A 23,056-nucleotide genomic window follows, 5' to 3' on the forward strand; every position below is an offset into this window, starting at 1 on the left:
TTGAGTGGTTAACCTAGCAAGTTGAGTTTGCTTTTAGGACCTCCAAGAAACTAAGTTTGATCTCAGAGTCAGAGAACCATACACTTTTGATGATTTATGAACAGTTAGGCTCTGTTAGTTATTGAAGAACCTTGTATATTTCTTTACCCTGTTTGAGGAGTAACGTCCATGGAGGATGATTCACTTCCTTCTACCTTATATGCAGCATGCACTGAAGATGACGTATGGAGTGATGTGGAGGTCAATGTGACACATGCTGAGAGTATGACTTTTTCGTGCCACTTAAGACTTTGTTTGCGAACTCTTTTTGATTCCTCCTATTCATGTCCAACCAAGGACTGGGTCGCATAGGTTTCGAGAATCTAGTATGAATTGACTGGACATCAGAGACGAAATGAAAATAAGTTCCGAGAATCTAGTATAAATTGGCCGGACATCAGGGACGAGTTGAGAAGCGAGAGGAGATTTTGAAATAAAAGGAAGGAACTGGTGGGATGAAGATGAGATTGGGAAGGGAGGAGTTTGGAGGGTTCATTTTTCTTTAATATACAAAAATTTATTAATTTGTGGAACTTAAAAATTGTATTGGAAGGAGGATTTTGGAGGATGTATATGAATTTTTCAAATTTAATTTATGTTATTATAATAATTTTAAAATTAAAAATATATTAATCACAAGTATTTATTTATCATTCTCTATAAAGACACTCTTTCAAAAATATGTGAAAAATTTCTCTATTTTTTTCTCAACTACTCTCCCTCCAAAATCCTGACCTCCCCGCAAACAAATTTGTTTAATAATTATATTGATTTTTTCTCTTTATCCCCATATTTCTTCCGGGCCCCCAAAATTCAATATTTGCACCTTTAAAACTAATCGGAATTTACTTTCTAAAGTAAAATTTGTTAGAAATTTTATTTCATTATTTTTAAAATTTTAATTCATTGGAAATTATAAAAAAAAATCAAAAAATAGAATTCGAAATTTTTAAAAAAGTTTTTATTTCAAAAAATGCAATCTGAAATATGTATTTATGTGGTTCTTTTTTTTTTTTTTGTTACATTATGTGGTTTGAATTTTACGTTTTAAAATAGTTAAAATTTCGAAAATAGAATCCGAATATTGGAAAAAATATTTTTTATAAAATATCAATGACTAATTTAAATTTGAGAAAAAAGAATATCCACTGCCATTGTAAAATAATTTTACAGTGTCAACCAATACCAATCATGTTTTCCACCAGATCACCCCATTGAACCCCAATTTCTTAATATGATGTGGAAGAATGTTTCATGCTTATTGATTGTCAGTGTAAAATTAATTTACATTGACAGTGCGTAATCTTTAAAGAATTTAATTTATATCCACCGTCAGTTTAAAGTTATTTTGCACATGCGTCCAATAATATACTGACACATCATGTATAGTAATTAAAAACACATGATGTGTCACATTCATTAAATGATGTGGCAACGCGTCATTAGATGTATGTGTAAAACAAAATTACACCGACGGTGCACAACCATTAAACTCTTCTTTAAACTCTTTAAATTTTATTTTTATCTCAAATTGAATTATTTGTAAAAAAATTGTGATGTACCAAAATTGGTCTTCTATAAATAATGTGTAAGCCACACACGTAGTTTCTCCATACTACTACAAGAAGCGAAAAGAAAGAACGAATTTTGCCATAATGAAGGAGGAGGTGGAAGAACACGGCGGCGGAACCAAAGAGAAGAGCGGTGGTCGTGTAGCTGGAATTGGTGGTTACGTTGACACTTCAAAAGCTCTTAATCCAATTTGGTTGATGAAATGTCCTCCAGTTGTTGCTCAATCCCTTGGTGCCCTACCTTCTTCCTCCGACCCTTCTCTTCCCAGCGCTAAAGTCATTGTTTCCATTGATCCTCTCAACTCTAACGATGATGCTCAGGTATGTAATTGCTTAACATTCTCATTCTCATCATTATCATCATCGTCGTTGTTATGATTTTTGATTTTTGATTTTTCATGCATGCGTGTGTTTTCTCTTGTTATTACATCCCTCACTCATGCTTATCAAAAAAAGTAAAAAATTTCCTCACTGACTGAAAGGGATTATCATATTTCTTAATATAAGCAAACAATGAACACACAAAAGTTTGATAACAAAGTTCCCCAAGTGGTGGGTAAGTCTCCGACTGTAGAAGTCGCTACGGTTTGTTCATGTTAGATGAACGAATGAATTAGGGTTTCAGTGTTATAAGCGGTATTTATACTAATAATCATAATAATAATTTGGTTCAGATAACAACAACAATACCCCTAATATGGGTGGCCAGAGCTTCGCTCCGCTAGCTCAGCTCCTGGGCTGCCCTCAGCCTCTTCCTGATGCATATAAGCCATACTCAACAGTCTTTGAATGTATAAAAATTTTGCAGACACGTGCTCGAGTTTGTCTTTAGTGAGTCGTTTTGGTTCCGGAGTTATTTTGATTCTCAAATGTGTTTTTTGTTAGTCAATTTAGTTCATCAAATTGCAAATAAGAGACGGTTAGAGATTTATCCGCAGTTTTGATACAGTTAGGGAATATAATGACAGCATATTATACATTCAAGGATCAAAATGACCGTTTACTCTTACTTTTTATCTATGAAGCATGGACACGGGACACGACAGGACATTGACAGATTGACACTGATAATAATTTTAGAAAATAACATAATTTAATGTAATCATATTTGTCGGTGTCGAGTCTATGTCAAACACGCGCATCTGACAGCGGGACATTCCTAATTTGAGGAGTGTTTGTGCTTCATAGTTTTTTTGGGTTAAATACGTTTGGATTCTTGTTAGTACTTTTAAGAAAATAGAGTTTAATTTTTAATTTTTATACATTGTCAATGGGAAAAGTTACAATGTCATCAAATCACCACTAATCATAAGTTGTTATGATTGAAGTTAGATGTTTATAAATAGCTTACTTTCTGATTGATTGACAATTTTAAAAATCTTTATGGCAGCAGTGTATATGAGTTAAATCCAACAATTTATCATTTTTTAGTCAATCATGTGTTATAAAAGCAGGGTGATTTTAGTCTCTCTGTAGCAGTGTTGTTGTCAATGGCAGATGTTGGACCATGGTGGAGAGGCAAAAACCGCTATACTGGCTGATATGTTGCACCGTCTTATCCGAGTATGGCGCCACCATCCTTCACAAAATTGGCCATGTCAGAAAGCCAAAAACCCTCCACCAATATCCGCCATAATGCCGCGATGGCTGATATTTGACAACACTGCTCTGCAGTGACTAACTAAAATCACTGGTTTTTTTTTGTAAAAGCTAGAAATTGGAAATGGATAAACATTTATATGGATTCAAGATATGTTTAACCCTATTTTTTATTAATGATGCTTTTCCCTGTATTTTTCTTTTTGCTATTTATAAATTGATTGATTTGTTTAGTGAAATAATAAAATGGTCAGTTTACAATGGAGTTGGGTGGAAATGAAGGTGGAAATGCATCGAGATGTTTTGCTATGGATATGTCTAAAGACTTCATTCCCATGACTGTCTTTTCTGACTCAACAACACAAGGTATATATGTTCCTTCTTTTCAATCACCACACGTATTGGATTTTAATTCACATGACATTATAATATAAGACTTAAAGAATCCAAACAACAGAGAGATTCTGAGTTGAGAGTGTTTAGGAGGAAGACTGAAAGAATCTGAGCAAAAGTGATTTTATTATTCAAAATGAGTTACATGATAATTAAGGATAGAATACGAATTACAAAGATACATTTGGCTGCAACTTCAATGGTTTGTATGAATGAAGGATTGTTCTAGCCAAGGATCAAACTCAAATAATTCCGATCGATTCAATCTTTATTGATGCTCATTATTATTAACAGTGCTGTAAAGCTCTCTTCATCGCAGAACCGAGGGAAGATTCGAACCCTTTAGAGGTCCATTGTAGCTTTCCATATGCAAGAGGCCATCGTTGTTTATTTTGATCTATTTATTTAATTGTTCCATTGCTATGTTATTGTTTGTTTAATGATATTGATCTTTTATTTTTCTTAAAGTAAATCATAATAAGGATATAACAACATAGGAAGTCTTTGATTTGATATCCGAAGCATCATATATCATAAATCCCTTTTTAAAATCTAATTTAGGAAATAAATGAAACAGTTGAGATTTTTGGCATATTGTAGGAAAGGTAGCTGTGGAGGGAAAAATAGTGAACAAGTTTGACATGAGGCCACATAATCAAAACCTTGAACTCTATGGGAAACTTTGTCGTGAAAGGACAAAAAAATATACTGTCAAAAATAGACAGATACAGGTTTTTTCCTTCTCATGACTTCCATTCTCATCATAACATTTTATCGGATACAACTTATCTATCTATGAACTCACCTGAACTCTGTTTTCCAGGTTATCGACAATGATACTGGACTTAATATGAGGCCAATGCCAGGGATGGTCAGTTTTTCGGTTGCTGGACCTCCTGTAAGTAAAATGCCTTATTCTTCTTTTTCTTCTTACTGTTACCAATTTGAGTTCTAAACGATTGCATTTGCATACCAAGATAAACTTCCCTTCTTTTAGCATCACGTGCTTCTCTTCAGAAGTTTTATAACTTATTAACTTACCATCGAACCATTTTTTTTAAAGTTTAATAATGAACATGGTTCTAAGTTATGGTCGCAGACTTGCAGTTGCGGTCGTGGTTGTACTGTGAACTTTGATTTTGCGGAAAAATGTGAGCAAATGTGGCAGATGCTGCCGCAGTTGCAGTTGTAGACAACACTTTTGAACTATGATAATGAGATTAAAATGACAGCTAAGATCGCCTTTACCAAATAATTATTGATTGATACTTGAGATGTAATAGAAGTTTATGTATTGCAATATTAGGAAAAGAAGAAACCTGCTGGGCGAGGAACAGAAACTAAGAGAACAAGAAGAGACCGTGGAGAAATGGAAGAGATCATATTTAAGCTATTTGAAAGGCAGCCAAATTGGAGTTTAAGAAACCTCATACAAGAAACTGACCAACCTGAGGTATGTGCTACTGCTGCCTGGACTAATATATTTCTCTCAAAATTCAGTTTTAGCTTAATTACATTTAGAATATTGCTTTCTGTGGTAGTCGTTGAACACTTAAACTAAAAATGAATTCTAACCATAGAAGCTTGTTGCTACTAGTAAACATGCTCAAAGACTCATTTGTTGTGTTTTCAAATTTCCGCCATGCCAGCACCACTGTGTTATAGTATGGCGGATTTTGTGCTAGCCACCATAAGCTGCAACACCTATTATATTCGCCATGTTTCCTCCATAGACTGCAACACCATGTGTATATGGTGAAATTTTGGCGGATTTTGTGCTAGCCACCATGTTTCTTCCAAGCACAGCACTTGGTTATTGAGCATTTGTTTATGTATGTTTAGTAGTGTCTATGTTTAACTTAATGATACCTTTTTGTGCAGCAATTTCTGAAAGATATATTGAAAGATCTTTGTGTCTACAATAACAAAGGAACTAATCAAGGAACCTATGAACTGAAGCCTGAATACAGAAAATCCGGCGATTAGCTTCAAATATTTATGTTCATCTCTCTCTTCACCTAGTATATACAGTATAAATCAAATCATTTTTCCATTTACTTTCTATCCAGTTGCAAAATGGAGAAACATGCATCCTGTTTGTGGTCTATGGATTTTCAATGACTGGCTATATATTATAAGGTTTGATTGAAGGGTTAAAACCTTAGTTCTGTTGGTTTTGCTGATTTTACAATATCACTATTTATCTTTCTACCTTCGCGTATGCTTGGAAACGTGAGAAAACGTGGTAATGCCGCACGTCTGGCAGAGACTTACACGAGAAAAAGAAATTGGACATGTAACCAAACATGCTATTAGTTATGTAGAACTAGAAAAACTTTGGGATCACATAGCATCCCAAAGATAAACTAATTCGTATATTATTGATTGGTTTAAATAACAAATTCACTCAAAATTGAAAAATCTCGGGTTAAACTTAACAATTTTGATATTTTCAATTGAACCGACTGAAACTCACATCCACTCTTATTTTATTATTCTACATAGCTATAAATTATGTTTCTTTATTGTTTAATTTGATTTCTTAATTTGACATCAAATTCTATAATTTGACATTAAGCGAATAAATAAAATGCATTGAGAATTACTCATTTGATAAGTAAAAAATCATGTGATGACACGCAACACTTGATTTTTCTTGCCGTCATATCACTTTTATGCTATTATCACTCGCGTAAGTGTTACGATATTTTGCTTCACTCCTTAAATCTCTTTGATGCCCCACCTCGTATTCGTTGCCTTCCCACCCTTATCCTGGTGGTTGCGTGTCATCACATGATGATGTCAAATGTCGTAAGTCTTACGATATTTTGATTTCTTAACTTGAAAGTAAATGAATAAATAAAATGCATTTGATAAGTAAAAAATCATGTGATGACACTCAACCACTTGATTTTTGTTGTCGTCATATCACTTTTATGCTATTACCACTCGCGTAAGTTTTACGATATTTTGCTTCACTCCTTAAATCTCATTGATGCCCCACCTCGTATTCTTCGCCTTCCCACCCATATCTTTAACCTTTCCCATCCCACAAATTCAACCCAACCATTCATCCTTCTCTTGGCGCTCTGTGCCTTGGCTGGCACCATCTTTCAAAAAATTATTCATTCGACAAGCAAAAAAATCATGTCCTGACATATAATTATTCAATTTTTGTTGTCTCCGCCATATCTTTCACTCGCTTAACTCATGATATTTAGCTTCAATCCCTAGATCGGTTTCTCCCCCCGCCTCGTATTCTCCGTCTTTCCACCCCTCTCAACCTATACCTTTCCCATCCCACTTAAATTGACCCTCTCAACCGCCAAGAAATCATGTGTTGACACACAATCACTTTTTTTTTGTTGCCATACTTTTATGTTGTTATTATTCGTGTAACTCATGATATTTTATTTCAATCTCTAGATCTGTTTGTCCCCCCACTTCATATTCTCTGTCTTCCCTTCCATCTCAACCTAAACCTTTCTCAACCCACTTAAATTCACCTCGACACGCCAACCCTAAACCTTTCTCAACCCACTTAAATTCACCTCGACACGCCAACCAAAAAGGCAGGTTCATCAACCCTGCATACGAGGGTCATTATTTCGCCATCCATCCTTCTCACGTCTTTGTCGACACTGCTTAACTCGTGATATTTAGCTTTAATCCCTAGATCTCTTTGTCCCCCCACCCCGTATTCTCCGTCTTTCCACCCTTCTCAACCTATATCTTTCCCATCCAACTTAAATTTACCCCGACCATTCATTTTTTTTTTCGCCTCCCCACATCTTGGTCGACACCGCCGTTCGAAAAATTATTCATGTGTTGATACACAATCACTCATTTTTTGTTGTCGCCGCCTTACTTTTATGTTGTCATCACTCGCGTAACCCATGTATTTTATTTCAATCCCTAGATCTATTTGTCCCCCCACCTCGTATTCTCCGCCTTGCCACCCATCTCATAAATTCACTTCAACCATCCATCCTTCTTACGTCTTGGTCGGCACCACCCTTGACTGCCTACCTCAAGGCTAATCGCTTAGACTTTTGATGTATCTGATCTTTAATATAGGTCAGATTCATCACCTATTCAATGAATCTAAAAAGTGAAGAATATTTTCTCATAATAATTAAGACCGGAGGGAGTGCTATTGAACTTTAGGTACGGAAAAGTTTTTTTTCACTATATTTGTTATTTTTACACCAATTTTTTTTTGTTCAAGATTTATACCAATTTAATTTAATTTTTAATGGAGTGTGATTTGTTTTTTTTAACTTCCCATTATGAATTTTAACTTTCACAAACCAAAATGGCAATTGCTCATAAATATTTTCAGAAATTATTCAAGAATTCCTATAAAATACAACAATAATAACATGGCTGTTGCCATATGAAAATTATTATCAGTCACCTATTACATTACATAATTTAAAAAATAAATCAGGCTTAAGAAAAACTATAATACAGTGCACTGTTGCTGCTGAATACATCTAACTATTCAAATCCTTTTCCTCTCCTACAGGTTCACCATCTTTTATTGCATTCCCAGTTTGACCCACAAACTGGTCAGCATTGGTCTGATGTGTTTTGATGGCTGCTATTGGATCTGAGGCAACACTTTTGGATCCACCTGCAAGAATCCCTGGTTCACCAATACCATTTGATGATACCATTTCTGTAACCTGCTGCTGTAAACTTGAGACTGCTTCAAGACCATAACTACCAAATGCAGCTGGATATTTGGCAAGCAAAATGGCAGAATCAGGGAGTGATGAGAAAACAGGCTGTATTTTGTTCCCATCGCTGTAGCTTCTTATAACAGGAACATTCTGAAAGACCCGGCAGTCATTAAGATCAACGTTCAAAATAGTTGATTTTCCACCAGTATTATCATGGCCGGTTAATTTCAGACTAGAAGAGCTACTGCTTAACTTCGGAAGATGGGTACCATTTTCTTCATTTCCCTTTGCACTTAAATTAGGCTTCGGGGTGGATGAAGGATTGGTTAGTATCTTTCCGAATATTTTCACATCATTTCTGGGTGGTTCTTCTAAATCAATCTTCTGGGACAAAAGTGGCAACTCAGTTGCTGAACTGCTGCAGCTCATCTTCACATTCACTTCCTTATCAGAAGGCACTTGCAAATTATAGCATTGAAGGACTCTAGCAGCCTCAACATGGTCCAGTGATTTCCCAGGATTACAAAGCTGATGGCCAAGATTACTACTGGAATCATGTCCAATCATATCTTGGTTTCCCTGAAAATCACAAGACGGTAGATCTTGGCTAGATGGTTTCTTGTATTGCATAGCAGCACCATCAGTATATTGCAATGTTGAAGTTGTTGGATCTGTGAGAGGGACCTCTGATGATCCTGAGAATTGAGGTTTTTCAAGGCATATTTGGGGCTCATTTTCAGCTTCAACACTTAATCTTGGACAAGAAACATCCACAGATGATAATGAAGTATTCACCAAAGTGCTTGAATCGCGGACGTTGCCTTTCAATTCAATCACAGCATCTGTATCAGCTTCATCTCTATCAACTAGACATATAGTTGAACCCTCCAATTCATTTCCCTGTTGTGCAGAAGAAACGTCAGAAACTAGTCTACCCTCAGCAACAGAATTAGTGTAGCATGGTTCCATTGTCCCCGTACCAGACACCAATTCTGTAACTGCACCTCCCCCTTCAATTGGTTCATTTGTTCCAATTTCTATGCCATCTGACATAACTATAGCTCTCTGCTCCCGGACAGAACCAGACTTATCAGAACCATTCAAGACACCTACAATATCATCAGTGCGCAGTTTAGACTCACCACCAATCACACATGCATTAGAAACCATATTTACATCTTCATGATCTACTTTCCTATTAATTTCCTCTGATGTATACAAGTCCGCTGACAGGTTGCTAGCTTCTACAGGATTGGATTCATCATGATACATGTTCTTATCAGATTCAGGCTGGTCCACACCTGTTTTAGTGCCTGACGAATCAGAGCCATTGGCTGAACCTGTCTCTACAACGCATGCATTATCTGCATCACTCCTGCCACCATCCACATCATCATTCATCTGTGATCCAACATTTTCAGGTCTGTCACCCATGTGATTCAATCTAAGACGTTTCTGAGTCTTGCTAAAAAAAACTTTGCACTGGTATTGGGATCTTGTTCTGACACGCTGTGCAATCATTGCAAAATCCTTACCAAACAATGATACAGCATGAAGAAAGGCTGCCTTCTCCACATCTGACCAATCAGTAAGTTCCATTTCACCACAGCTCTCGTCGGAACAAGTTTCATGATCAATATTTTGAGTAATTTCTGGCATTGGAGGTTTTTTGGATAGAGGCTTCACTTTCACGCACTTCTTGACGACCCTTTTACCTTTCACAGGATCGACTGAACTAGTTATGCAGGAACTCGTTGCCTCGGATAAAACACAACCACATATACTAGCCAATACATCAGCTGCAACAGTCTCTCTTTCATCTTGAAGAACATCAAAACTGTCCGGCCTCTCTGTAATGATATTGTCACCCCTTGACTTATTATGATTATTATATCCCCTCCATAAGGAACTTCCTGAACGCATTTTCCGATCACGTGCAATGTCATCTGCCATCACTGAAGAAGCTTCACTCAAAATATCAAGTGAAGAAGCATTCACTCCAGAGTTACATTTTACGCCTGATGCCATCAAGTCAGTTTTGGCTTTGAAAAATTTCCCTAGCTTGTCATCATCTTTTTTCTTAATTTTCTCAAAACAATCAGACTTGTGATTTTTGTAGTAGAATTCAACACAGTCAGCCGTTGTCTTGTGGTTAAGGAAAGTGGCAATTTTTCGAAAATCTTTTCCATAGGCAGCAAATTTTTCCAAGAAAATCTCTTGCTCTTCTGCGGTCCAAGGGTTTATCATGGCCCTTTCTTTCTCAATAGCCACTGGATCTACAACCAGCCCATTGCTAGATAAAAACATTGAATACATTTTGTCCTTTTGATCCCAAATTAATGCTGGCATCTTCAAGGTGCTTCTGTGAATTTCATGTTTGGATTCTGAAAGCAGTTGGCTTGTATACTTAATCATCTCAGATGTTGGAACCAATTTCAGTTGGTTTCCTGCTGCAAATATAGACAAAAGATGAGTACATTTATCACCACAAAACAGACTTAAATTAGAACAGAGCTACTATGAAATGTTAATGTCACAGTTCATCAAATGAACAGGTGATCTGAAATGTAAAATCCCATGATTCATTTGATGAACAAGTAGTTAATAGCAGAATCCAGCACAGAGCAGCAACCTCCAAAATTATTTTAAAGGCACAGCAGGTAACAGGGAAAATGGTGCAACAAAAATAGCAGGCAAAGGCCCACAATAAAAATATTGAAGAAACTTTGTCAAAAAAATAAAAATAAAAATAGCATCAGGCTTATATATATATAGAAGAAACTTACTGTTGGAAATAGATTTAGAATTTATGGTCATGAATGTTCCACTTAGATCATTGTTATTAAATAGCAGTTATAGCGGCACTATATTGCTATAGCATAGGAGTTTTTGAGGACTCTGCTATAAAAACCACAACGCTGTCCCAATTTTGCTATTAGGACAATAGCATCAGGCATCCTCTGTTCCAGTTTCAGTCATACCAGTTTTAGTGGTAAATGGTAATACCTTAAACAAAAGAATTCTTGGTTTTTCTTTTAATCTTTTTTTAAATCATAAAATTGTAGAGGCAGCATGTGAGCTGCACATGACCTAGAGGATCACAGTATCTATTCATATTCTCACCCATATGTAAATCTATCAATATCTTTAAAGTGCTCTAACTTTGTTGCCTTTCAACATGTTGTCCTCCATCTTCAACGAGGACATTGTTAGGCTGGTAATTCACGGAAAGAAATTATTCATATTATTCACAAAGCAATCGTTGTGCTCTACCAAATGGGGGAAGAACTAAACAGAGTATGCAATGAGAACAAACACTCTAAGGCATTCGAGAGGCCTTTTCTCTCCTGAACTATGTTAACTTACAACATAACTGTTTTCTCACTACTAACTGACTCCTATTTATCATTTCCCTGTATAACTAATTTGCTCCCCTCTAACTTACACCTAACAGCTGTTACAATTATTAATTCCCCCTCAATTCACTTTTAATTAAAAGAGGCAGCATGTGAGCTGCACATGACCTAATTTTAAATCTCTCAATTCACTTTTTATTTCGTATGCAGCATACCCTTTTTTTTTTACATATTTGATTTCTTCGAACCACTATTTATTCGCAATAATATTCATTTCACAGCAGGTTTTTGGGTTTCACAAAATTCAGCAATCTGCTATGATAACAATTGTATAGTAGTAGAGTTAGAGTAGATTCAATGCACATTAGGAAATAGAGTTGCAGAAAAATCACCGTCATCTTCTTGACACCACTCATACGTTGTTACTTAAGCTAATGTCCGTATAAAGTTTTAGGCAAATGCTTTATTTACATCAGGTTATCACTCATATATGCCATCTATGCTGACTAACCAAATTCCTCTTTCCATTTGATGATTCTCCATATAACTTCCTCTAAGCTTTTTGGTTGTAATTGTTTTGCTAACGATCTTTCTCTAGATAGAGACAAGCTCCTTGCTTGTAAAAGCAAATGTATTTTCTTTGGATATTGTAGAGTACATAAAGGTTACAAGTGCTACCCTCCTTCACTACATCGTTTCTTTATCTATATAGAGTGTAGACATGACTTTTTTTTTAAGATTCTCCATATTTTACTTCAAAGGAGGAAACAATCCCTCCATCTACAATTTTTCCTATTCCTTTTCTAAATCCTCCCCAACTGTCACTCTTCTCTGAGCATAAGGTTTAACAGGTATCTTTGTAAATGATCTGTTACCGATTTCTTGTGCAAGTTGGGCTTCATGAACCCAACTTGGAGTCCCACATCTGAAGTCATGAACCCGGTGTGAGGGTTTATATAGGATTGGACAATCCTCCCCTTTGAACCATGGTTTTGAGGTGGAGTTAGGTTCAATCCGTATCATGATTCTACAATAAAGTGAACCAAGGGCATCTTGAAAAATCATTAATGAAAGTAAGTGACATAATACTGTATCCTAAAATAGAAAATGGACGATATTAAAGGGAGGCATGGATCATCTATTGGCGCTACTAGGGAAAAAAAACACCCTAACATGGTTATCAGAATCCAAGGACTTCTAATTTGAAAGACGGGGGAATCAACACCTTTAACTTTTCCGTACATAGATGTTCCAATCGAGGGTTAAGAGTTCTGAAGATGCAGTGCATATGATGGATGAAGGAGACTGAAGGAAATAGAGACCTAGTGATTTAGATCGTGTTCCAATCTAGTCTCTATTTTGGTCCTATGTAAAGAAGAATAAAAAGTGAATGTTACGGGATAATTGATAGCATAAGTTGACTTATTGAAATCAAATTCAAGGGATAACCAGGTACAAAATAAGACAAAATTTAGAGACAACAATGAAAGATGTGAAGTTTGGCCAATACTAGTAGCCTATGATTAGCCTATGAAAAATTAGATATAAGGAGGGAATTACCAGCCATATGATTAGAACCTCCCAAATCTAATATTCAGGATCCCATATGGTAAGATAGGAATAATAGAATTACAAACAATAATTAACTTCGAATGGGGTTCAAGAATAGTGAGCAACAAAAAAATTACATGTTACCAAGGAACTACGTTATGTAAACAGTAGGAAAACAATTGAACAGTAGTGACAAATCTCAAAAGTGGGCACGGAGCAGCCGACGCTAAAACTGGGATAGCCATTTAGTGGAAAGCGGGAAAGCCGTTATTCTAATATATTTTTTATATTCATTAATAATTATTACTGTAAATATATTATATTAAAATATTTATTTTAAGTAATGTTTACTATATATGTATATAAACATCTTAAAATCAAACAAACAAAATACTTTAGAAATACTATAACAAATTAGGCCTAACTGGGTGTCATATTAGGCCTAACACTTTCGTACAAAACTGGCTTGTAAGGTGAAGAGGATCTCTCTTTCTAGAATATTTTCAAGCCTTTTCCCTATTCAAGTGGGACTTGGGTCTTTCCAATTAGTACACACTAGAGAAACAGTACACTCGCATCCTGTAAACCACACCATCTTCTTTTCTCTATTTTACTGGTCTAAAACAGATTTCATAAAAGAATAAATTTTGTTCATGAAAAGAAAGTGTGAAATTAATGAGTGATAAATCCTCCGTAGACAGCCAATACGGGGAAAAATTCTAATATGAGATCCCCCAAATCTTGTCATATCTACCAAGTAAACTTTCAGAAAAAATCTATGTACTTTATAAAATGGCACGATAAAAAACATTTGTATCCTATAGTAACTCAAGGAGCTAATTATTGATTCTCCAAGATTCTAAATTAAAACTGAAATATTTCAAAAGGTTCTGGAAGATTCCATTCTCATACAGACTAATGTACACAATTTTACATCAACCGATTTCTTTATCAGCACTAATAATTATTGAGCCATTATTTCACTTGTTCTAGTCCATATTAAATAAATTCAAATTCTAAAAGTACTGCCTAATAGACATAAGCCTCAGCAGAATGCTGCTAATGGAGCCACTGTTTCATTTGTTCTTGTCCATATTAAATAAATGTAAATCCTAAAATTACTGTGTAAGAGACATAAGGCTCGGCACAATGCCGAACCCAGGATTTGATTCATCAATCATCACATGGTATTAATATAAAGACCTAATAATTTACAAGCATGTCAATTACTTAACACTGTTGTTGACGCCTAATACAAAATTAAGTAAACTAAAAATGAAACATATTAGTTTGTTGTTCTAGACAAGTCCCAATTTTCTTGTTGATGTCACCAAAAGATTATATATGAACCAAAACATCATCAGCATCGCCAAAAGTTAACTTAACAACCAAGCCATACAAAAACCATTGATTTGTATCGAGTGTTAGTATCATACTAGATGCGGTCCGCTAAATGGATGAAAGGCACAACTGGGTTCTCTTTAAGAAAATTTAAGAATGGAAATTATATTCCAACTTGTTATTTTCCCCCTTCTCTATCAACAAAGTGCACCCAAGGCCTTATGAAACAATGGAAGAGCACAATGTCGTAATTGGCTAAATATGTTCAAAGAAAACAATAACAATTGATGAATTGAAGTTGTTTCCTACTAGGTATGATTGGTTACATGAATTAAATCATGACATTAAGTTCTGTCGATACCACAACAAATATATGTAACAAAAAATACAGCAAAATCAATGGAAATGTGATTGTTATAAAGAATAATATTCATACCAGGGAAGGGAAAACGGAAAGGAATAGAAGACCGCTTCTTCTGATGACTATTACTGGTGGTGCGTAGCTCTGATTCAAGTTTCTTGTGAGATTTTGGGCGGTGTTTCCTAATAGACAGTAAACGCATATCTTCTTTCCACAAGTGATGCAAAGCTTTAAACTTGAGTGTTATAATTCTCTCCTTCAATCTTGCCAATCGTCTTCTCTCAGCAAATTTTTCCTTAATAAGTGTGCCATTATGAGAGGATGAACCACTGCTAGCCCCAATATTCTCGTTCTTGCAACATTTTTCAGGCAATAACTTATCAAACACTTCACATGCTGCTTTTGCAGTTTTTTCATTGCAAGAAATAATTGTATCGTATAAAATATCCCCAGTGCTCGCACTAGACTTAACATCTACACTATCTTTAACCTCCAAAGATGAATTACTATCACCACAAGCCGAGACATTGGCAACATGCCTATAAGTACAGGGGATTAGCAGAGAGCCAACGGCTTCTGAACATTGAAATCTATCCTTAGATTCAGATTTTAGAGATCTAAGTTCATTTTCAAGTAAATCAATTTCAGTTTCAGTGACCTCTAATACCTTTGAAATGTCCGCTTTCAATATCAGCAGCTTATCCATTGTGGTGGAAATTAATAAACTATAATCCACAGAGTTCAGATTATCAGACTGTGGTAATAACTCAACAAGTGGAGAGCCCAGACTAATCAATGAGTCAATATCCACCTTCTCTAAATTGAAAGAAAACATCTGCAGATGATTTTGAGACCCAGGAACAGGTGAACTACTCAAGTTACCAACATCACTGTCCACATTTGCAGCTTTTCCAAACAATTTATCATCTGCACCTGCTACAAGGTGAAATTCAGGCTTAGACAAATCATACATAGTAGGGTAAAAATCATACACATTCAAACACCTTAATAAATATGACTCACCAGATATCAGAGTATTATTTATTTATCTACTACAGTTCTGAACACACAGACACACACACACACACAACACTATAATATATACACTGAGGTGGGTCAGAGATGTTACTTCACTAACAGCACTAAACACTTCTACCAGTTAAGTTACTTTGATCTGGTACCACATTCGCAGAAGGAATAAAAAGATTATAAACAGTAACATAAAATCCAAAATACCTGGTGAAGAGCTGCGGGCTGCCGAAGATGGAGTTGCAGGAGATGCACACTCTGAGAGTCCTGAAAGTTTAGGGCTTCTATCTACTAAGCCAGTACTGAGGAAATTATTGGTTTCCATACTGAAAGGAGGTGAGACAGGGTCATCATTGTTCGAAGTTACCTCAGGCCCCTCAACATGCTTTCTCTCGAACTTTGCAAGTCCCTCGCCCCAATTTAGCCTAGGCTTCTTCCTCAAATTTTCCTCTTCAGATGGAGCAGACGATGCACGACATGTAGCAGCTTCCCCTGAATTTGACTCAACAGCAGTTGCAATTTTTTGTTGCAACCCAACCTTCCATTCACAGCTTCCCTTCGAATTTGTCCCTCCTAAGCTCCTCATGCCACTTGAGCGGCTAAAGCCCGAGTCTCGTGAAGTGGAGCATCCAGGCCGGGTCCATTTAAGGGGCTTCCAGTCAATTGTACCCAAAGAACTATCCCTATCATTTCTCTGGCCTGTAACAAACCGATTAACACCACCCATCTTATCATGCTGGTCTTTCATGTTATGCTGCTCCCAAGTATTTGCTAGGTCAGAATGTGAATGAGAGGAATATGTTAGCATATCATCGACCGACTTGCGATCATTACTTGCATTGGTTTGCCTCCTCGACATATTCAGAGAATTGTTTGTGGTTTCAGATGAACGCCCTCTCCATTCTCTCTGGCTAAAGGCTCCTCTGCTTTCCTTATTGCCCCTTCCGTAATTTCCATCCCCTCGCGAGAATGACGGGCGATAGTTATCTTCCTCCAGTCTCCTGTCACAAGATCGAGAAATCATATGCCGATGACCAGATTCTTCTGGAAATAGCTGCCAACTACCCTGCTTACGATGACCTTCATAAAATATACAAACCAAAAATTGGAAATTGAAAAAAAAATCAAGACATGTAAACTACATTTCTGGTTCTCACAACAAAATAAATAAAGGAAGTTATGGGGAGGGAAATGCGTATAAGAATTCAGGAGTGCTATATAGTGCAAAGCATTTTGTATTTAAATATCACGGAACCAATCAGGGTTTTAGAAAACAGAACTCCAGCGATGGAAAACAACAGCTATACAAACCTAGAAAATGCCACACAACCTTCAATTGTTTAATTTGTGCAAAGTCATTCCAATAATTTACCTTTTTACAAAAAAAGATGGTAGTACCGAGAAGCACCGCATTACTACCAAGCATGGTACCGATAGAACCCTGGGAAAGAGTTGACTCCTCTCAAATGGGCAACACATTGAAAGAGTGAAGTGAATAATATCAACAGTTGATTTTCTTATTTAACCAACTACTCACTTTAGAGGAGACAAATCCTTTTGGGGCTATCAACATAGACCCAACCCATAGATAACTATATAGGCCTAAGTTGCAAGCAATTCTACAACGTCCTAACTCCTAAGGCGCGATGCCACAATGTGGGTTTTTAGTAGCTCTAAGATAATCAAACCCATATCTGTAGAAAGGTGAGAGTTCAATTGCAGATCATTGACTACATGTACCAACTCAAATTGCCCATACCATTTAACTCAGTTAATAAGAAAGTTTGCATGTTCACCTACTTAATATAATAATAACAAATACAGAGTCATATCTTCAAAAGCCCAAAAATAAATAAAGTTAAAGCTCACAGTCCCGTAAATACAGCTCAGCTCAGATGGTAAAAGGTTGCATGAAAATTTTACATGTTGGACCGTTCCCACAATTCCCCACTTCTCAACACTTAGTGTGTGTGTGGGTGTATGCGTGTGTTTCGCCACTAGATCTTTAGAAACAAAAAAATAAATAAAAGCTCCGCAATTCCATTGTATTAATCCTAAATGAGGTTAGTGGTTTTCTCAAACCTTGAATGGCGTACCTCTCCTACTCTAAATTTTGTCAATCAAAAAAATAATAAAAGCTCAAAATCAAATCTATCAGATAACAGAAACGGAAAAATTGTAATAATCCAAATCATTAACTGCAAAAGGGCAATCAGTACACTAATAACTTCCAAAATCAAAGACAAAATTTAACAAGTTCACAAAATCATAAATTACAAACCCAAAAAAGCAAAAACATAAAACATATATTAAAGAAAACCAACCTCCTACTCTCCGATAATCGCCACCACGATTGAACTCACGCGATCGGTTATAATTAGAAGATCCTCTCCATCTAGCCACAGACCCAAAAGACTCAGAACTCTCGTGGCGCTTCCTCTCCCTAAACGAGCTCTTTCGATCCAACGGTTCCAGCGACATGAAAAATCAAACCAAACAGTATCTACTCACTAGTCACCAACAATTATACAGCACCTGAATTCAACAAATTCAAATCCAAAACAACAAATTCAGCACAACCCCACATCAAATCTACGATTCATAAACTCAGAAACTAGTTCCACTAATAATTAAACTACCTAGGGTTTTCCGAACAAAAACCTAGAAAATTGAACAAAACCTATTCGGATTTAACGAAAAGGAAAGTGAAAGGCTTGAAAAAGAAGAGAGAGGTAATGAAAAGTGAAGGAGATTTACCTGAATTTGATGCGGAGAATGGAATTTTTGTTAGAGGTTGAAGAAATTATCCCGGGAATTATGGTTGTGATTTTCTCGGGAAAATCCGGCGAGAAAGTGAGGAAGAAGAGGGATGAGAACAAAAGAGAGAGAGAGAGAGAGAGAGAGAGAGAGAGAAGAGGGAATGAATGAAACTATAAGCGGATCTCAACTATGCTTCTTAACTCTTTAACAAACTCATTTCAAATCCGCTAATGTTTTTACCGATAAGTATAATGCTTACGTTGTTGTCCCATTGATCCCTGAGTTTTTACCAACAATAAGTATAATGTTTTTTTTTTATTAAGTAGTACTCCTTCTTCCAGACACAAATATAAAAAATAAAATTGTTTATGCGGTATTTACGAAATTTAGTTAAATATAGTTAATTTTCTTGATTTAATGCAAAACATGAGTTAAGTTTACTATATTATCCATTTTGAAAAATGTAAAAGTGTAAAAGTGAAATAAATGTCTAAAATAAAATAGAATTAAATAAGGGTATATTAGGAATAGTAATATTAATTAGTTTAAAAGTAATTAACTTTTGCTTATAATAGTGACCAAAATTTGAAGTGTTTTTTTATTATATTTGTGTCTGGAGGGAGTATAATACGTTATTGTCACATTGATCTCTGAGTATATATCGAAATTATAAAGACATTTGCTAGTGGTTTTATAATGTTATCTTCGATTTTTTTTATAAGAAATTATTGACTTTTTAAGTTTATTGAATAATTTGTGTATTTAGTATATATTATATGTCAAATACATTAGTTATTTAATAAATATAAAAAATAATTTTTTATTTTTTATAATTAATATAAAAAAGTAGTTTTTTTTTACAAAAAATATAAAAGTAGTTGTTTCTTATAAAAGGGTAGTTTTTGAATCAATTTATAGCACAAAGTAAGTAATATTAATGGTTAATGAATAAATCAAAATTATATATTATAGCTACATCATAATAAATTGTGTGTAAAACATAAATTATGAGATTGTTACAATCACAATCCACAAATTTGATTTCCTTACTTTACATGATTTAAATCTCTTGAATCAAATTTTAGATAATTAATTTAGTTATTACTTATATTTTTTGTATAGTCAAAAAAAATTGTATAGTAAAAAAAAAATTGTTGTCTTTAATTTAGTCAAGCACTATAAATATATTTGTAATTTTGACATGTTTAAATACGCAATTTATTAAATTGACTATTTGTCATACTTTATTTTCAGTTATAAATATAAATATAACTTTTTGTTTTTTTTTTTTACAAAATACGGAATATGTCTTTTTCTTTTGACCAAGATTAAAAATGTTTACATTTTTATAAAATATTTTCTTAAAAAATAAAATTGCTTTATGATATTTCTTTTAAAAAAAAACAGCTATTATGAAAATTTTATCAATTTTTAGTCCATATATTTTATAAGAACGGGTGCTTTCAATTTTTATATAAAAATTGATACTTTAGTGCTTACAAAGGATTAAAAGTCATGTGCTTACAAAAGATTAAAAACCCTTGTTTTTATAAAAAAAACGTAAGAGCTAAAAGTGGTCAACAAATTTAAAGGGACTAAACATAAAAGATATGTATTTTTATGAAAATATAAAATTGATTTTGTGGTCGAGATTAGTTGTTGCTAAACAATGGTAAAAACTTCATAACAATAATATAGTAATTTAAAAAAATTGATTTGATGGCTAGATGGAGATGTTAAGAAATTGAGTGATAAGGAGTTGAGAGTATCACCATAACTCTCAACATAAAGCTAACACGTTTTCTTCACCAAAAAAAAAAAGCTAACATATATATTTTTTATAAGTCAACAAAATACCGAACATTAAAGGATCTTTGGACAGATCAAACCAATTGATACGTCCAAAGATTCTCGCTGTCCACCATAATAAGTGAAATAGCTAGCATTATCAGTGGTGGATTATGGAAAAACAAAATAACTAATGAATATTATGCATTTGTTAAATATGTTTATTCAAACGTTGTTTGTCATTGAAGGAAATAATGGATACAAAATTTTCATTTCAAAAATCATTTTATAATTTTCCTGCTATTAACCAAATTGAGGGTAGGGAAAAAACATTTCATCTTCGTTAATTTAGTAAAGGAAACTTGATATGACGCATTTAGTTTTATTTATTTTTTACAAAAAAGAAAATGAGTTACATATACGGATATACTTTTTATTTATGATATTACATAATTCTGTTTTTACTTTAAGATCGTTGATACTCATTATTTTTATCTAATAAATTTGACTGAATAATCGGGTTTGAACTCGAGAATCTCCTGTTGTGTATCTCCTGTTGTGTGTGAATTTTAGTGATTTTTATCAAATAGATGAAATATTAAAAATTGAAAGAGAAAAAAGTGGCAAAGATAAAACGGAAGAGTTGATTAGAAATTATGTTAGATTTTGGAATGTTAGATAGTGAGGTTTTGGATCACAAACTCATCTGATTTTGTTACATAGCTGACTCTTCATAAACGTCATAGCTAAATAAACATGTTCCATGCTCCAGTTGCTACCAGAAAGACTAAAGTCAACTTCATAATTTTATAAACCATATCAAATGTGTTGCACTTATTTGTTTTCACAAGTTTTACACAAAGATCCAAAAGTCTTTTTAACTTTACAAATTTTGGATCACGTCGAACATCCCTATCATAATCCTAAAGTTGGTGTTGCACCAACACTTTCAGCTCATCTACAAAATCAAAGCTCAACCATCGTCAATAATGTTTGCACATCAAAAGCTGTAAATGGCGATAAGAGACTCAAGCATGAAACACATTATAAAAGTTTAGTATTCTCTTCATCAAACCTAGCATTGAGCTCATACAACTGCAAATTCAAAACATTAAACAAACAATCATGCTTATAATAATGCAAAGTCATCAAACCAGTCATAAAGTGGAAACCCCAATGAGAGTCACCTGCCATAGCAATATATTATTCTTGATTTAGTCTACTACCAGTCTCTATTTGGCCCTCTTAAATCAATATAGAAAATTGAGTTATTTGTTTTTCCGAAGCAATTATTGTCTCTTGTTAGAAGATCGTATTAAATTAACAAGCATATTGAACTTACTGAAAATCCACTAACATCTTTGTGAGTCTTAGCACAAGCAACAAGTGCCAACTGAAGTTGATGGGCGAAGCAATGCACAAAATAAGCACAAAGATTCTCATTTTTTATAAAAGTTCTCAAACCACCAAACTTACCTTGCATATTGCTAGCTTCGTCATACCATTACCCTCTAATGCTAGACAAACCCAAGCTATTCATAGACAATTTCTCTAGTGTCTCTCCTTAAGTGACTTTACACTTGTTTCTTTAACACTTACAATACCAAGAAATATTTCTTTTATCAAAACTTTCACTATTAACATAGCGAACAATAACAATCATTTGTTCTTTACCAATAACATCGCCAGATTCATCAATCAAAACACATCATCCGCAATATCACATATAATTTGTTAAATTATTTCACATGCACAAGCAGCAACAAGATCGTTATGAATCTTATGGACAATCATAAAGTTATTCCCATAACACAATCTATTACACTAGATATCTCTAGGTTAATTGCCTTTTAGGTCCTCCGATTCACTGTAATCAAAACACTTTGTACAAGATGAGCAGGTACACGACAACTTCAAAACACCACATTCCAATCGCTAAAAAGCAAATTGGTAGAGGGAGATAGCAGCAAACACTTCTCCAAATTAAAATAAACATTATAAAGAACAATCACATGTTCCAATTACATAGTTATAGCATAACGCCAAAAAGAAATCACTATCAGCAATAAACAAAATATGGGAAGATTTAACAAAATTGAAGATTCATCATGTTTCTTAAATGTCGAATCCTCCCCCACTTCTTAAAAATAAATAAGAATAGAATAACTACATATTTATTGTGTTTAATTTAAATAAAAAACAAACAAATTGGAGCAGCAAAATGATAAGTATAAACACAAGGCATATTTTGAGGGAGTATTGTTAAACGATATATACATCAAAAGCACAAAAAACTAGCAAAAAACACAAGAACCAGGCCATACACATACACCAAAAACATAAACAAAAACAACAACATCCGAGACAGAAACGGAAATGCACAACACAATCACAGACCAAGGATCATAATAAGTTGAATCATAAGTTCATAACATATAAAATATGAATCCAGAAAAAATAAGGGTGAAATGAAGATTTTTAATTTTAGGGTTTGAAAATTGTAAATTGGAAGCAAATTAGAAAAACGTACCTTTTGTTGACTGTTTGCTATGGAGGACGACGATGGTGGCTATGGGGTCGGGG

General features: G+C 34.5%; 2 protein-coding genes across 6 annotated transcripts; one reads left to right on the plus strand and one right to left on the minus strand.

Moving 5' to 3' along the window:
- The first annotated feature begins 1,667 nt into the window (after positions 1 to 1,667).
- Positions 1,668 to 5,766, plus strand: LOC123909101 (general transcription factor IIF subunit 2-like). The gene is made up of 6 exons (XM_045959877.1): positions 1,668 to 1,931; positions 3,464 to 3,575; positions 4,203 to 4,333; positions 4,426 to 4,500; positions 4,909 to 5,055; positions 5,484 to 5,766. Exons 1-6 carry the CDS (start codon positions 1,695 to 1,697, stop codon positions 5,586 to 5,588), a joined length of 807 nt encoding a protein of 268 aa, XP_045815833.1. The 5' UTR covers positions 1,668 to 1,694; the 3' UTR covers positions 5,589 to 5,766.
- A 2,137-nt stretch (positions 5,767 to 7,903) lies between these two features.
- LOC123910846 lies at positions 7,904 to 18,905 on the minus strand. Of its 5 annotated transcripts, none has more exons than XM_045962121.1 (5): positions 18,683 to 18,905; positions 18,250 to 18,460; positions 16,133 to 17,005; positions 14,972 to 15,832; positions 7,904 to 10,737 (listed from the first exon to the last, which is right to left on the minus strand). In XM_045962121.1, exons 2-5 carry the CDS (start codon positions 18,404 to 18,406, stop codon positions 8,099 to 8,101), a joined length of 4,530 nt encoding a protein of 1,509 aa, XP_045818077.1. In that variant the 5' UTR covers positions 18,407 to 18,460; positions 18,683 to 18,905; the 3' UTR covers positions 7,904 to 8,098. The 5 variants fall into 5 exon arrangements, with proteins under 5 accessions (XP_045818077.1, XP_045818081.1, XP_045818078.1 ...); XM_045962125.1 differs by having other exon boundaries at positions 7,904 to 10,734; positions 14,972 to 15,829; positions 18,683 to 18,900; XM_045962122.1 differs by having other exon boundaries at positions 14,972 to 15,829; positions 18,683 to 18,900.
- Between the last annotated feature and the right edge of the window lie 4,151 nt (positions 18,906 to 23,056).

The sequence above is a fragment of the Trifolium pratense genome, linkage group LG2 (assembly GCF_020283565.1).
Source record: "Trifolium pratense cultivar HEN17-A07 linkage group LG2, ARS_RC_1.1, whole genome shotgun sequence".
Classification (NCBI taxonomy): Eukaryota; Viridiplantae; Streptophyta; class Magnoliopsida; order Fabales; family Fabaceae; genus Trifolium; species Trifolium pratense.